The sequence below is a fragment of the Alligator mississippiensis genome, chromosome 7 (genome assembly GCF_030867095.1).
Source record: "Alligator mississippiensis isolate rAllMis1 chromosome 7, rAllMis1, whole genome shotgun sequence".
In the NCBI taxonomy this organism is placed as follows: domain Eukaryota; kingdom Metazoa; phylum Chordata; order Crocodylia; family Alligatoridae; genus Alligator; species Alligator mississippiensis.
This window is the reverse complement of record NC_081830.1, coordinates 65,156,283-65,172,603: the sequence shown is the minus strand read 5'-3', so window position 1 is coordinate 65,172,603 and position 16,321 is coordinate 65,156,283. Positions and strand designations below refer to the sequence as shown.

The 16,321-nt window shown below is 43.1% G+C and overlaps 1 protein-coding gene across 3 annotated transcripts in view; it reads left to right on the top strand.

The window, feature by feature from the left end:
* Window positions 1-16,321, top strand: part of PLCH1 (phospholipase C eta 1) — a 215,019-nt gene that overhangs the window by 143,817 nt on the left and 54,881 nt on the right. For all 3 annotated transcript variants that reach the window (XM_014602787.3, XM_059731059.1, XM_019491860.2), the window contains exons 9-11: window positions 3,044-3,164; window positions 4,390-4,561; window positions 13,047-13,154. In XM_014602787.3, coding sequence (XP_014458273.2) covers window positions 3,044-3,164; window positions 4,390-4,561; window positions 13,047-13,154 — 401 coding nt within the window. The remainder of the gene's footprint in view (window positions 1-3,043; window positions 3,165-4,389; window positions 4,562-13,046; window positions 13,155-16,321) is intronic.

Here is a 16,321-nt window from a genome sequence, read left to right as displayed (position 1 = left end):
CCATTAATACTTTGTTATACCTGGCTTTCTGGTTGGAAAAGTCATCACTATTTAGTAAACATGGATGTCTTCATGGGCTTATTTTTCAGTTCATTCCTTTTCACTTTTTATAGGATACTATTGAGTGTCCCAATCAATTTCATATTCATGTTAGACTATCATTGTATGTACAGGAAACATCTCTAGTGCTAAGTCTGCAAAGTTTGAAGTCAAACTTAAAGTTAGTGACATTGAAGCTAGTGCAGTTAGATCAGGATTACTTTCTATATGTCTGTCATAATCTCATTCTAACAACTCAGTGTTAAGATTTACTCCTCAGTGGACACCCACTGGGTGGGTGTACATGTGCAATTAATGTGCTTTTCCTAAAGTGCAGTAAAAGAGTAGCCTATTTTACTGCACATTGAAGCATCATGTAAAAAACTGTGCAGTTATGCTAATGCTCAGTAAAATAGGCTACTGCACATAAGGCGTCACTTTAAAAATGTGCGGTTTTGGTACTGAGCATTAGGGCACCCTAATGTGCATTTGTTTAGTACCACACATTGGAGGTACTAAATTTAATGCACATTACGAAAAGCATATTAATGCATGTGTAGACACACCCAGTGAGTGCATCTATATGAGCTCTTAATGTGGCTCAGTAAACTGTGGTGCAGGTCATGCCAGAGTTAGCTGCTCCCAGGTGCAGTGTCCTTGTGTGTGCCCAGGACCACCACAGTTTGAGCCAGGACAGAGCAGGCCCAGCTTGGCAACAGGTACAGGGGGTTAGCCCCAGGCTCTGGTGGTGGCCTTGGGGCTGGCTGGGGCATGAGAGTGCTGAAACTGCGGAGCCATGTGGTTGAACCCCCGGGGCAGCTTTGCCCAAGCTCAAAATGCTGCAGTTGTGGTCACTGTCCACACATGCATTTCTGTTCAATAAATTACTCTGCTGTAAATTACTTATGCCAGAGCTAGTTAATTTACTGCTCCCTAATACCAGCACACATGTAGATAGTGACACTTTACTGCAGAGCTAAGTAGTCAACTCCGCAGTAAAACGCATGTGTAGATGCACCCAGTAAATGCTAATTCAGGTAGACTAGAATGTGTTAAGAACAAACACTGGGAAAACATGAGATCTACTGTAATGGATTAGACCATTGGCCCACATGGTTAGGCATCTTGAGCAGCAAGGAAATCCTCAAAGCAAGTGTACAACAATGCACAAATAATAAATCAATCTTGACCGCTGCAGTGGATAACTGCACACTGGGATACACAAGTCATTGAGACTATAGCAAATCTTTATACTCAATTTAAGAGGAAGAACTCCTGTAGAAGCAGGAGAAATGTTAACCCCCCCCCCCCCCCCCCAGCAGAATGCTATCTCTGAAGCATGCCCCTTTTTTCTGTTTTTTGTAATATTTTTCTACTGAAGGTGTACAGACCTGGGGGGAGAGGGAGGGGGCGGCATTAAAGCAGAAACTTATATTTATATAGGAGCATTATTTAGAAACCTGTTCTCGTTATTAGATCCTAAAGTGGACATAAGCACATCAGTGTGATCCTATTCCTGTCTGTTGGAGGCCCCGAAAAGCAGTTAACACAAAAAGTTAACACAGAACTTTCTGCTTTTTGTGATTTAGTTTTATGGCTGAGATGATGGTATGATTCAAAAGTAGACACATAATTTTTTTTATGGACTTAAGCAGGGTAGAATAGGATCACACTTATGTATCTAACAGGTGGAATAGGATCTAGCCCAATGAGTTTAATAGTTTTGGTGGGAAGCATGCTCAGATGCAAGTCTTATAATATTTGTACATAATCATAATGTGAATACCCCTTATCATAGGTGATGTGAAGAGGGGTAAGGAGGGTAGCCTTTCCTTCTGCCTTCTCAGGCAGCCACTACTCAAGCATGTATCTCTGCCAGCAATGATAGCTGGTGGCTTTCTGTCAGCAAGTAATTATGGTTTCTATTTGTATGACTAAGTTGCAGATGTACAGGTTTTTTCTTTCCTGAATGCCTTTGCCTGTGTTCCAAGGAGCACTGAATTAAGAAGAAAATTTGGCTCACTGAATAGTTTATCTTTCTTGGAGCCATTCACTCACACTAATATACCATATTTTCTTGGATATAGTGTGCCCCAGAGTAAAATATGCACCTTGTTTTTGAAAGGCAGAATGAAGAAAATTTATTTCTTTTTAAATGAGTCTACACGTGCAATTATAGCATGTGAATAAACTGCGGAGCTTATTGCTCTGGAGTTAAGTGCTCCCAGGTGCGCTGTTTGGATGTGCACCAAGGAGCCATTTACTTTGGAGCTATAAGCTCCGCAGTTTATTCATGTACAGCACAAGGAGCTAGGGTGGAGCATCCCCAGCTGATGGGATCTTGGGCTGGGGCACAAAGAAGCTTCAGAGTGGACTGCACAGTCCCATCACTGCATGGATATTTTGAGCTACTACTGCGCAGTAGCAGTGGCATCAGTGTCATGGTTTGTGCCCAGTGATGCTAAGTCACCATAGCAATGAGCTATAGAATCCTATTTGAAGTGTCTGGGTTGATCTTGTAAATCATGTTTGCCCACCTAACAAAGCTAAATTTGTGTGGCACCCTGCATCACCCTTGAAAGGATCTCAAGACACTCCATGGTGCCATGGCACCCTGGTTGAGAATCTCTGCACTAAGTATGTAGGTACCTAATAGATGGAGTATGAGCTACCCCTAAGTGTTTTTATGAAGTGAACCAGTCTTTTTTCTGATTCTGCTTGCAGATCTTAATAATTGTACTTCATCAGAATGTTAATTTGTTACAGTAGGATTTATATTATACAAATCATTCTTTGGTTGTTGGTTAGTATGTTCTGTGTAGGCTATAGAAATCTAATATTTAAAAAATACCATATGAAAGTGTTAATCTATTGTTGAGGATTATTATGAGTGATTTACTTGAGTATTTAGAACATTCCCTCCCCATTTCAGGAAAACGAATATATAACTTAAAAATGTATAAAAATGTGGATACATTTTAACATGTTGGTCTTGTTTTGACAGTGGACTGCTGGGATGGTGCAGACGGAGAGCCAGTAGTACACCATGGTTATACGCTTACTTCCAAAATTCTCTTCAAAGATGTAGTGGAAACTATCAATAAACATGCCTTTGTCAAAAATGAGTAAGTACAACATGGGCTTTGAGTATAGATCAGTGTGCATGTCTTGTGTGGTAAATCTTGTGTGGGAATGTTGTATCACACTGTAAATGTCTTCCTCGAAATGCACAGAGAATATAATCAAATATGATTATTTTCCAATATGTTGCTTTTATGATATTATATTTGTCACTGAACAGTATAAATAAATTATAATGATAAACCTATCAGTTGGTACCCAGAAATGTATTTTTATATTGTTAATAGATTTTTGTTTCGCATACATAATATAAGTATATATTATTGTTATTAAATAATATTACATAATCTTAGGGTCATTTTAATCCATTTTTAAGTCATGAAACACAGGGAAGTCACACCCCTAATGAAGGTTCTGTCTGAAAGGGGACAAAGTTTTTTTAGCTCTGTTTACTAAAATATCCAACGTATCAAAAGTAAAAAAGGTAACATTTTAATCATCATTTTCCTTTTGTGCCTTGGTAGCAGAGCATACACAGGTTTATTAAAATCAAGCCTTGTGCTCTCATGCCTGTGGTAAGCACTGCAGGATAAATTAAGGAAGCAAGCTGGATCATGCTGTCACCATGATAAAATCTATGGAAGGAGAGGGGGACAGAGGAATGAGAACTCCATGGGATGAACCTATAGATTTAAAAAAAATATTCCCTCCAAAGGGAAGGAAGGATATTCTGATGGCTAAGGAGCTAGGCTAGGGCTGAAAGACCTGGGTTCCTGATCACATAGATTTCCTATGGGATCTTGGACAAATCATTTAGGTCCAGATCCACAAAGGGATTTAGGCTCCTAGCCTTGCATTCAATTTACTGTCTCAGGTCCGGTCTACATCACAAATATGTATAGAATTGACAGCATATGGCAGCAGGGGGAAGTCAGTAACAAGGGAAGTGACAGTGGACGGGTCACAAGCAGTGGCTTGCCTTAGGGCCAAGGAGTGTTATTATTAGGAGTGCTATTATCAGCCTACCATTTGTATAAAGGATTCGGGGCCTGTGTTAGTCAGTTTTCATGCATAATAACAGAATTGTCTTCATGGAGACATGATTATTATAATAGGATAAAAATACTACATTAATAATGTAATTGCTGGTACAGAGAATGTAAGAAGAAACTGAATGAAAAACAGTCTGCTTTGGTACACTGCATGATAATTGTGCTGGCTATGGAAAAACTATTATGAAATTACTTGAAGTTTTTGTTTTTGATTTAGGTTTCCAGTGATATTGTCAATTGAGAATCACTGCAGTATTCAACAGCAAAATAAAATTGCTCAGTACCTCAAGGAAATATTTGGAGACAAACTGGACTTGTCATCTGTAAACAGTGGAGATTCCAGACAGCTTCCCAGCCCTCAAAGTTTGAAAGGCAAAATCCTAGTAAAGGTAATTTGCTCTCAGTATTGTGTGCAGAATAAAATAAAAGTCAGTATACCCCACATATCATCATGGCTCTTTTCCCTCTAGGCTTTAAAAGCAGTTTACTGGTAAAGCAAAAATCAACTCAGATGCAATTAGATGGGCGATGATTTTGTGTGTGTGTGTGTGTGTGTGTGTGTGTGTGTGTGTGTGTGTGTGTGTGCGCACGCGTGCATGCGCAGAGGGAGTGTTTACATAGCCATTTTAACAGTTTACTTTGGATTTAGCAAGTATCCTGGTTACTTGTTAAATGCAGGCTGTAATGAAAGTAACAGCAATAACGATAATATAAAAATGCTTTCCAGTTATATTCCATTTCATCTATGGGTCTCAAAGCATGTTACACATGTTAAGTACTTAAACCTTAAAGTTACGCTGGGATGTAATGGTGATATTATTATACCCACAGTTACAGTTTGGGGAGGGCAGGGGGAAACAAGGCATCCAAGATTACACAGTATATTATTAGTAAGGTCAAGAACAGAATCTACAGTTCCTCATTCCCATTCCGTTCTCCAAGCAGTCATCTAATTTTATTTAGTTACGTTTTTCTTAAGCTATCTATCACGGAGGTGCTGAAGCACGAGCTCATGTTGTCTCTTTGCCTACAGCACATCCTTTGGGTGTAAAACAAAAAGACTGAGAAATCAGTTTAAATGTTTGAATAGAAAAGCACTTTCCCCTTCTCTTCCCGCTTTTGTGCTGCTATGAGCAACAGTTTGTCAAATATGGCCAATTATTCATGATTCAAAGACTGTGGTTAGGTAAGTGTGGTTCCATGGTATGTAGGAACAGAGCTGTAGAATAACAAAGGAAAAGTGATATCTACACCATCTTGGCTACTGTTGTATGCTAGATGGAAAATATGAGCTCCTCTCTATGAACAGACACCTAAAAGGGATTTCCTCAAAGAAAATGAAAACAGTAGGGAAGAAATGCTATGCAATTCTTTGAAAGGGATGACTATCTTATCAGACAGCCTCTTTCTATTTTGCTGGACCATGGTGAGGATGCTAAATTATCTGTTAACATGTGGGGTGATTTATTTGTATACTAATAGGATATGACAAACCCTGTTTCATTTTACTATGAACATATTTTAATGGAAAGCATTGAGATGGATCCAGGACAGAAAACCCAATCCAAACACCCCAGATGTTGTAGAAACTTGACTTCAAGGGCAGGGGACAGACATTCAAAAAGTCAGAGCCTGAATTGATTTAATCTTTGTAGGTTAGTCTAACCTGCCTAGGTTGAACTAATTTGTAATAGTGCAGACATTGCCTCTGGACTGAGGCAATGTGGGCACATCCCTATGGTGTCCAGTGGAGGGGCTTATTCCACCACTTGCCCTGGACACAGAGCGAGCAGCGGCCATGGTGGGTAGAACCCACTGTGGTGCCCCAGGGGTAGAGGGGGGAATAACCCTGCTTCCTGCTTCCCCCAAGGTGCCCTGCCAGCAACTTCTGGCCCCAACCCCACCCGGCTGCTGGAGCAGTGAGGAGGGAGTGACCATGACAGGGGCAGCAGCCCCTGTCATGGTTTCCTGGAGCACGAGTCCCTTCCTTGCCATCGCTGCAGGGCAGGGAAAGCTGCTATGGGCCACAGTTCTGGGGGTGAGGGGTGGGGAGCTTGCAGAGCTCTAGCCTCCTCGGGGCCCCAGTGCTGCTGCACACAGTCTGCTGTGCTCCCTGCTGGGAAGGTGCTCATGCTCCCTAACACTATGACAGGGGCTGCTGCCCCCAGCAGTGGGGTTAGGGGTATGATCAGACACTGGCCAGCAGGGCCCCTTGTGGGGGTGCAAGGACAGGGCTTATTTCCCCTCCCTCCAGTGTCTGGCAGAGGGGGCATCAGGGGGCATATTCTGCCACTTGCCCCGAGCATGAAGTGAGCATGGTGGCAGCAGGGGACAGACCCAGCTGTGGTCCTCTGGGGGCAGTGGGGGTAGAGGTGAGAATAACCCCCCTCCCTGTCCCCTCTCCCTCAGGGGCCACACCAGACTGTCACTGCAGCAGTGAGTGGAGAGTGCCCGGCAGTTCCAGCTTAGGTCTCTGCTGGTGGGACAGGGAGTGGGGAATTAAATCTCTCTCTGGCCAGACCCTGGCCCCTGCCTGTCCCTGCTCTGGCTGGGGAGCACAGGGGTGGGGCCAGCCTGGCTGGGCTGGAGCAGAGACCCAGCTCAGAGTATATGCTGGCTTGCTGGAGGACTCTGGTTTAAGTTAAACCTGGAAGGGTTCTGGGATAGACATTGCATAAACTGGTTTGAGCCAAATCAGTTAAGTCTGATACTACATTCAGCCAGGTTTATCTCAGACTCATTTTGGCCATTTTGAAACTAGTTTATGTGCACTGAATGTCTGTTCTGTTACAGGTTTAAACTAGTTTCTGATCACTTAAGCTGGTTTATGTGTAATGTCTGTCCCTAGCCCAAAGAGTGCATCTGAATTTCACAGAATTCTCTTGGGGTATATTTATATAGCACAAGGTAGAGATTTGCTAAGACACAGTGCTTGCTCCCAAAGGAAAAGTAGTGTGGTGCTGCCTATGCAGCAGTGGGCTGTTCCTTTCAGAGTGTGCCAAATGGGATATCAAATACTAAGTCAAATTCTCCTCTCACTTATATCAGTATAGTTTCAGAGTAATTCCACTCAAATCAATTGAATTACACAACTGCAAAGGTATAAGTGAAAGGTAAATCAGACCATCTTAGTTGATGATCCTTCTGAACATACAGAATAAGGTCAGCCTCTCAAAACATGAAAAGGAATGGTATAGAGTTTCAATATAAAACAAAACTCAACAAATCTATCTTGAAACAACAACAAAACTGCTAAAAGCTGCCACTTCATAGCAATGAGTTAGAAGCAGAGAGATTCTATTTCTTCGGCAGTGCATTCTTGTTAAACATATGTTATTTACAATACATCATGGGAAACATGTTTAAATTTTCTTTCTAGCCTGGCTTTTTCCAACAATGAGTGATAAAATCTAATTACTGATTGCAGAATTAGCTGCCTAGGCTGAAAAGCTGAGACAGTATTCAAAAGTGACAAATTCATAGATTCACAGATGTTGGGGTTGGAAGAGACCTCAGTAGGTCATTGAGTCTGACCCCCCAAAGATTCCCGGTGGTCAGACTACCCCAGCCAGGTGCTTTTCCAGTCTCTTCTTGAAGACTCCTATGATAGGGGAGAGCACCACCTCCCTTGGAAGCCAATTCCAGATTCTGGCAACCCTTACTGTGAATAAATTATTTCTAGTGTCTAACCTAAATCTGCTCTCCGTCAATTTGTGGCCATTGTTCCTAGTTACCTCAGGGTGTGCCCTACTAAATAGAGCATCTCTTATTCCCTGATGCCCTCCCCTGATGAATTTATAGGCACAAGATCACCTCTCAGCCTTCTCTTGCGAAGGCTGAAGAGATCCAGGTCCCTCAGTCTCCCCTCATAGACATATGACCATACAAGTGGCCCTTCTCTGAACCCTCTCAAGGTAGTCCACATCCCTCTTGAAGTGTTGTGTCTTGAACTGGACACAGTACTCCAACTGTGGCCTGACAAATGCCATATAGAGGGGAAGTATCACCTCCCTGGACCTGTTCATCATGCATCTGCTAATGCATGATAAAGTGTGGTTAGCCTTGTTGATCATTTCATCACATTGATGACTCATCATCACTGCAGATTGTTTTCTGATATTGTATCACTAAAAAAAAAATCACAGCAATAAAAATATTCAATTCAAGTCAGCTCATCACTTGAGAAAATACAAACCCTTATTTAAGTCAACAGCCGTTTGGAAGTAATAAGCCTATTCTATACCTCTATGCCCATCAGTTTTACTCTGCTTATCATTTTCATTGAAGGATTTAAAATATGACTCAATTGGCCAAGTGAAATTGAACGCTGAGTCAGATTCTTCTCTCACTTATACCAGTATAGTTTAAGAGTAATTCCACTCAAATCAATTGAATTACACCACTACAAAGGTGCATGTGAGAGGCAAATCAGACCACTGACTGGCAGAGTAGTATCCATTATGCCGCCTCAGTTCAACACCCTATTGATCTCTCTGGCTACATCTCTTAGTGAACTGTATAGCTTGTCTCTGTGTGGCACTGACAAATAGAGTAAGCCTGGATAAGATAATGCAATCAGTAGTTAAGATAAGAACACATCATCACATCACTAAAATTTAATTTCTTGACTGTAAATAGCATCTTGATTTTTATTCCTCATTAGGTCTTTTATTTATGCACTCTAGGCATTGTTAACGTTTGAGTGATCATGTAGGAACATTCAAGAACACTTACTATTTTGGATTACACTTATGGTCTGTCAAGCCCTGTATCCTTCTATCAGAAATAACCAACAAATGCCACTTTAGAAGAATACCTATCCCTACCCCACCAGCTAACTGTTCAAATGTAAAAGAGGTGTAGCTAGCTGTTTTGGTACCTTGGGAAGAGTGTTTGTGTGTGTGAGAGTGAGTCTAGGAGAATGGGTGGAGGGAGAGGGGGTGGTGTAAGCAGAGCCTGGGCTCACCCAGACATATATCTAGCAGGGGGCTGGTCATGTGGAGCAGGGGCAAGACTCAGACTCCTCTGTCAGCCTCACACCCCAACACCTACAGAGCTAACCCTTTACAGTGCTGCAGAATTGAATGTTAAATGAGACTGTAGAAGCCTTAGTTTGGTGGCAGCTGTGACAAGGCTAACCCAGTAGCTGCTCTCCAGGATCCTCCCCCTGCAGCAGCAGCAGTAGCAGCATCTCCTATGGGGGATGGGGAGTAACAACTGGGTATGTGTAGACAAAACGGGGGCCTTAACTTGAAGCAGTGGGTTTTTAAAAAACACTGCTTCAATTTAGAGCTGATTAAACCTCTGTGTCATGCACACACCCTGCTGATTTACCTGCCTCTTTGGCAGGGAGGGGAGGGTGAGCTGCCGGTGGGTGGAACAGTCCCTGGGCTGGAGTGGGGGGGGGCTGGTGCTTCACTCTGCGTCAGGAGCAGCAGCAGCAGCCCCCCCAGGCAGCACCTGCACGCAGGCACCCAGCTTGGGTGGTCCCAGAAAGCACCCCAGCCTCAGGGGGAAGCACTGGGCCCCTGCACAGCTCAGGCAGGCAGGCAGACTAGGGGTGGGGGAGATCAGGCTCACTGCTTTTCTTGGGCAGAGCCTGCCTTCCCAGGCTGCTGCCAGGCTGCTTGCAGGGCTTCCTGCAGAGCCCCTGAGCTGCATGGAGCCCCGTGCTTTGCTCTACGGCTATAGGGGCAGCAAACTAAAACTCCTTGGAGGAGTTTTAGTTTGCTGTGCCCCAAGTCATTTAAGGCACATTATGCTGCCAAATTTCCTACAGCAGTTGGAATTAATGCGAAATATGTCACCAAGGCATGCAAACACCAACACCATTAAAGCGAAAGCAAAAGCATTTAGCCTGCTTTAAAGTGTTGTGCACACATGCCTCTCATTTTGTCTACACACGGCCACTGATAGAACTCCAGCTACAGCTCGGTGCACCTACAGACTCCAGGTCCCCGTCACCATTCATGCACCCCCCTGCCTCCAATTTGGCATCCCTCCTTAGTCAGCATCCAGGGCTTGTGACCCCCATTTCAGATTGGTGACTGCACTCATATGTATCTGCACAGTTCCAGTAGACTTTCCTGCTTCCTTTGTGCTGACTGCCACATGTTGTCCAGTTGCCTTATGTGTTTACTTCCACTGCTTCTGTTGCAGAGCTATAGCAGAGTCTCAGCTCAATTTCTGATTGCTTCATAAATAATGCTGTGCTGGAGGTGAGCATGAAGCAGCTGGGAACTACATGTGCAATGACATTTTGACCAAAGGGCTGCCCTAGAGGCTTGTGCTTGTCCAACAAGTTTCAAAAACTCTGGTATAAGAAGTTCTTTGAATCTTGCAGTTGATAGTGAATTTTGCTAGTCAAAACTTAAGTTACTTGGGGGCATTCTTAACTTAGTCACTGAGGTAGTTAACCTCAGTGCCAGAAACTGGCTATGATGTTCTGTTCTAGAGAACTCACTGGGCTTTAGAGGTTAAAAACACAAGTGATTTGAATCTCTATAGCTGTGCCCTTTGAATGCCTCAGACATCTATCTATATTTATACAATCATGGCATCCTGGATATTCTTATGGCTGCTAGTCTGGAAAAACACAGCATTCTAAAATTTCAGTATCTAAACTATGAAGCCAAGTATTTTCACCCCCGTCAGTGGAATTTAGAGAGAATAGATAAGAAATTCAGGTTATTCCCTTAGGCATATATTTTTTATTACATGATAACAGAACAAGAAGCAGAAACTAAAAATGTGCATGGAGCCTGTACTGCCTATCTTTAGCTCTCATGGCATGATATTTATGCTTATAGGCAATGTAATGACCCATCACTGTCTAAATGATTTACATTATTCATTTAAAAGAGTGGCAGCAATGTTTAGTGTACATCTGTCAAAACCAGGCAAAAGGTAGATTAGCTTATAGTGCTGCTCAGCAGACTTCCATAGGGATTCAGAAATTTTACATATTCCATATGGCCATACCTTTTATCTCTTGATATGAAAAGAGGCAGCCTGTTATTATATTATTATGACATAATTTTATTTAGTTTTTTTAGTTTCTTAAACCTCTTTAAGAAAAAGAGGTGAGGTTACTAATCTGCCAGTGGTCACAAACAATCTGTAGTTAAGCAAAGTGCCTTTCTGAAATCTTTCTCAGTAATTCAGAACAGTGGGCACATAACTACTGTAAAATGTTGTCCCACATGCCTTTCACTTTGCATTGTTTAGGAGTCACATTGCCAGTGGTAGTATTACTACTGGTAACTGGATGATGGCATCAGAAACATTAAATGTAATGGGTGGCTTTTTTAAAAATCACTAGTAGGGTATGGAAAAACAGACACGTGGAACAGATAAAAAAAAAGGGAAAGGGATGTGCTGCTGGGGAACACACTGCAGCTGTTGTGCTGTAACTGTTTTGTGTGCATGATTCCTAGTGATACAAGTGAGCCAAATGGTCAACTGGATGAAGCAGTTAAAGTGTGATTGGTTTTGCAAGATTTATATGACTAGATGCATGCAGATATAACAGTTACAGTGTAAAAGCTGTTGTACAGCCCTGACCAAGTTTCCTCTCATCTTTTGACCCTACTCCAAGTGTACATTTGTTCATACCTATAGCTGAACTTTTGAAATCTTGCCTCTTGGTACCTGCTACCAGTGCACAGAGAGATTATCTAGGCTAGTAGCCTAATCCAAGTTCATTGAAATCAATAGAAAAAGTCCCATTGACTTCAGTGGCTTTAAGACTTGCAAAAGATGATGATTATGAAGAGACTGTCCCAATTAGATTCACACAGCCTACAGCTGTGTTTGGACACAGTTTTTGTTAGCAACACAGGTTGATGCAGTGTTTAAATTGCCATCAGCAATAGAGCACCTGCTGGTGGTGTGATAGTGAGAGAATTTAATGAAGAATATGTGTAGCTTAAACTGTTAACCATACCTGAGTCAATACCTCCATAACTACTTCTTTAAATTTCTGTCTGTGCCAGGGTTCAGAGACGGGGCAAAAGTTCTACCAGCACTGTAAGATGGATTCATTCTTTAAGCGCATCAGGGAAGAAATATTTGTAACTGTGGCTGTAAGTTTGAAGACCATATTTGTCATACAGCAGGCCACAAGCATTCTCTAAAGACATTTGTGATACTATTAGACCTTAAAGAAGAATTTAGAAAAAAGCAATCTAAAATGACTTGAACTAGTATACTGAATAAAAATACAGGAACAGCAGCTACAGTTACTTCTTTTCATACTTTTTAAAACTTCTTTTCATCTTTATTTTGCAATAACTTTAAAAAAAGACTGTGGTTTAATATTGCATACTGTTAATTCCTTGGCACTGCCAAATTATATCCCCATTAAATGGATATTTTTGCTAATACTATTCCTATTTACCATTGGTTAGTGCCAGTTACTATCTTCAGGATAAACTGTTCTCCTGAGTAGTGTTTGTATGAGCCACTCTACGTGAGGAATATTCACAGCTTAACGTCATATATTCCCTCTTTATGCTTTACATGGGACTATGAGAAATGAACATGAATTTGGCCTGATTGGCCAGGGACAGACATTACACTTTTACTGGTATAAGTGACTGGAAGCTGGTCTCTACCCATAACAGAACAAAAGTTCAGCACATGTAGACTGTTTTAAAAATGGTGGAACCTGATATAAGATTTGTACCACCCACCAAAGGGTGAATGTCTGTTCTGTTCGCTACCAATCTAAACTATGCCATTTACAGAAAACTGCATAACTTAGATTGATTCTGCCTCGGACTTTTTGAATGTCTATACCAAGTCAAATGTCCCAGGAAGTAGAACCACCAATTTTTACATTTATTACAACTATTTGTATGCTAATTTCTTTAGGGTAAGAAGCTACCATATCATCTTGGAGCAGATGCTGAAGAAGGGGAAGTCTCTGATGAGGATAGTGCTGATGAAATTGAAGATGACTGCAAGTTAAAACTCTGTTATGTAAGTGTATAACCATGAAATAGCCCAGTCTACTTATTCCAACAGTGATACAAATTCCACTATTATTATTGCATATATAGAATCAAGTTTTTAAATATTTATGCCTAAAGTCAGGTATCAATAACCATATACAGGCATCTGACTAAATGGTCTGCATTTTAGAAGCCCTAAGTGTATACATCTGAGTTGGAAAATCCATACATAATATGGATTTAGCTGCCTTACTTTAAACCAGGGATGGGCAAAATATTGCCCATGTGCTGGATCCAGCTCACCAACTAAGTGGATTTGGCCTGCAGGTGCGTACTTGTGAAGTGAATGGATTTGGCCCATGGGCTGGTGGCAGCAGCTCAGGCAGTCATGTCATGCTGGGTGGCTGGGGCTGCTCCTGACATGCCAGGTGCTCACTCACTTGCACACATGTGCTCATGCACTCTCTCTCTGGACCAGAGCTGCTACCAGTGTGGAAGCAGAAGCATGAATCCTCCCACAGCTGTAGCATTCTTTGCCCCTGAAGTCTGGACCTGGCAGCTGCTGGCTGCCTCCACAGCTGCCCAAACATGTCTGGCAGTTTTTGGGTTAGGGCATTGGGTGTTTGGGGGGGGAGGGGAGGAGGGGGCTCTATTACAGCTGCGGGCAGGTTCATGCTTCCATGCTGGTTGCAGCTTGCAGCTGTAGCAAGCCCTGCCCCTTCCTTGCACCTGGAACTCCGCCTTGCAAACTGATGGCTGTGTTTGGCGGCTGTTGTGGACATGGCCAACAGCTGCCAGATCTGGTTTGGCAGGGGGAGGAACAGAGTGCACTAACCTGTGAGCAGGTAGACTCCAGCCACAATAGGGGTGGGGGGCATGCTAAAGCTTCAGGCAGGTTTAGGCTTCTGTGCTGGTCATAGCCTGCAGCTGTATAATTAGAGAATCATAGAAAATTATGGTTGGAAGGGACCTCAGGAGGTCATCTAGTTCAACCCCCTGCTCAAACAGGACCATCCTCAACTAGATTGTCCCAGCTAAAGTTTTGTCTAACCAGGTCTTAAAAACTTCCAAGGATAGAGATTCCACCACCTCTCTGGGTAACCTGTTCCAGGATTTTTCTACCCTCCTCGTGAGAAAATTCTTCCTAATATCTAACCTAAACTTCCCTTGCTGCAACTTGAGACCATTGTTCCTTGTTCTGTCATCTGTCATTGCTGAAAATGGTTTAGCTCCAACCACTTTTGAAACCCCCTTCAGATAGTTGAAGGCTGCTATTAAATCCCCTCTCAGTCTTCTCTTCTCTGGATTAAATAAGCCCAGCTCCCTCAGCCTGTCCTTGCAAGTCATGTGCCCCAGCCCCCCATTTTTATTGCTCTCCTCTGGACTCTCTCTAATATATCCACATCCTTTTTGTAGTGTGGGGCCCAAAACTGAACACAGTACTCCAGATGCGGCCTCACCCGTGCTGAATAGGAGGGAATAATCACTTCCTTTGACCTGTTGGCAACACACCTACCAATGCAGCGCAGTATGCCATTAGACTTTTTTGGAACAAGGACACATTGTTGGCTCATATTAATTTATTGTCCACTGTAACCCGCAGTTCCTTTTCTGCACATCTGCTGCCCAGCCAGATAACCTCAAACCTGTACTGGTGCATGGGGTGTTTCCATCCTAAGTGCAGGACTTTGCACTTGTCCTTGTTGAACCTCACAAGATTTCTTTCGGCAAAGTCGCCAATTTGTCTAGGTCACTCTGAATCCTAGCCCTCCCCTCCAGAGTATCTACTACTCCCCCCTGTTTGGTGTAATTTGCAAACTTACTGAGGGTGCACTCTATGCCACCTTCCAGGTTGTTGATGAATACATTGAACAAAACCAGCTCCAGGACCAACCCCTGGGGCACTCCAGTTGATATTGGCTGCCAACTAGACATCGAGTCATTGATTAATAACCTCTGAGCTTGATGCTCCAGCCAGTTTTCTATCCACCTTACAGTCCATTCATCCAGCCCATACTTCCTTAACTTGCCTGTGAGCATGTTGTGGGAGACCGTATCAGAAGCCGTGTTTAAATCAAGATATACTACATCCACTGGTCTCCCCACATCCGCAGAGCCAGTCATTTCATCATAGAAGGCAATCAGGTTGGTTAAGCATGACTTGCCCTTGGGGAATCCATGCCGACTAATCACCCTTTTCTCCTCCAAGTGCTTACAAATGGATTCCTTGAGGATCTGCTCCATGATTTTTCCAGGGACTGAGGTGAGGCTGACTAGTCTGTAGTTCCTTGGATCCTCCTTTTACCCTTTCATAAATATGGGCACTATGTTTGCCCTTCTCCAATCACCTGGGACCTCTCCTGATCACTATGAGTTTTCAAAGATAATTCCCTGTCTCACCCCATCTGCACCTGTACCTCAATTAGGAAGCTGCTGGCAGCCTATGGGCAGCTGTGGATGTGACCATCAACCCAAATAATTGCCCACCCCAGCTTTAGACACTCAAGATGGAAAATGTTGTTATTAATGAAAGTGTGCTAGACTGACCGACAAGTGTAAAGGAAGATTGGCTCAAACCATGAAAAGCTTTCTGATGAGGTAGACAATTTACAGGCCAAAGGTAAGAGAGACAAGACACAAGATGTACTAAACTCCACACCTCAACTGTACTTTTAGGGTGCTTGTACACATGATGGGGGTTTAGTTTTCCCTAAATTAAACTGGTGGGTTTTTAATTGGTGGGTTTTTAATTGTGTAATTTAAAACCCCACCGTTTCAGTTGAGGGAGAACTAAACTCCTGTTGCACATACAGGCACGAGGGGGCCCAATTCTTTTTTTTTTTTCCTGCCCTCCCATGGCAGGGGGAGGAGTGAGCTGTCGGCAGCAGGCTGAGTAGTCCTTGAGCTACAGGGGACCCTGGTTCTTCCTTCTTCAGTGGCAGTGTCCCCCAGGTGGCACCCACCTGCTAGGACCCAGCCTGGGTGGTCCTGAGGGGTGCCACCACCACAGAGGGAAGCACTGGGCCTTTGCAACATGGCAGTTGCTCATGCAGGCAAGCTTGACCGAGGGGAAAAAATAAAAATCAGCAAGGAGCCTGATTTTTTTTTTTCTCTCTCTCTCTTGGAGTCTGCCTGCCTGCCTGAGCTGTGTGGGGCCCAGTGCTTCCCTCCATGGTGGCAGTGCCCTCTGGGCAG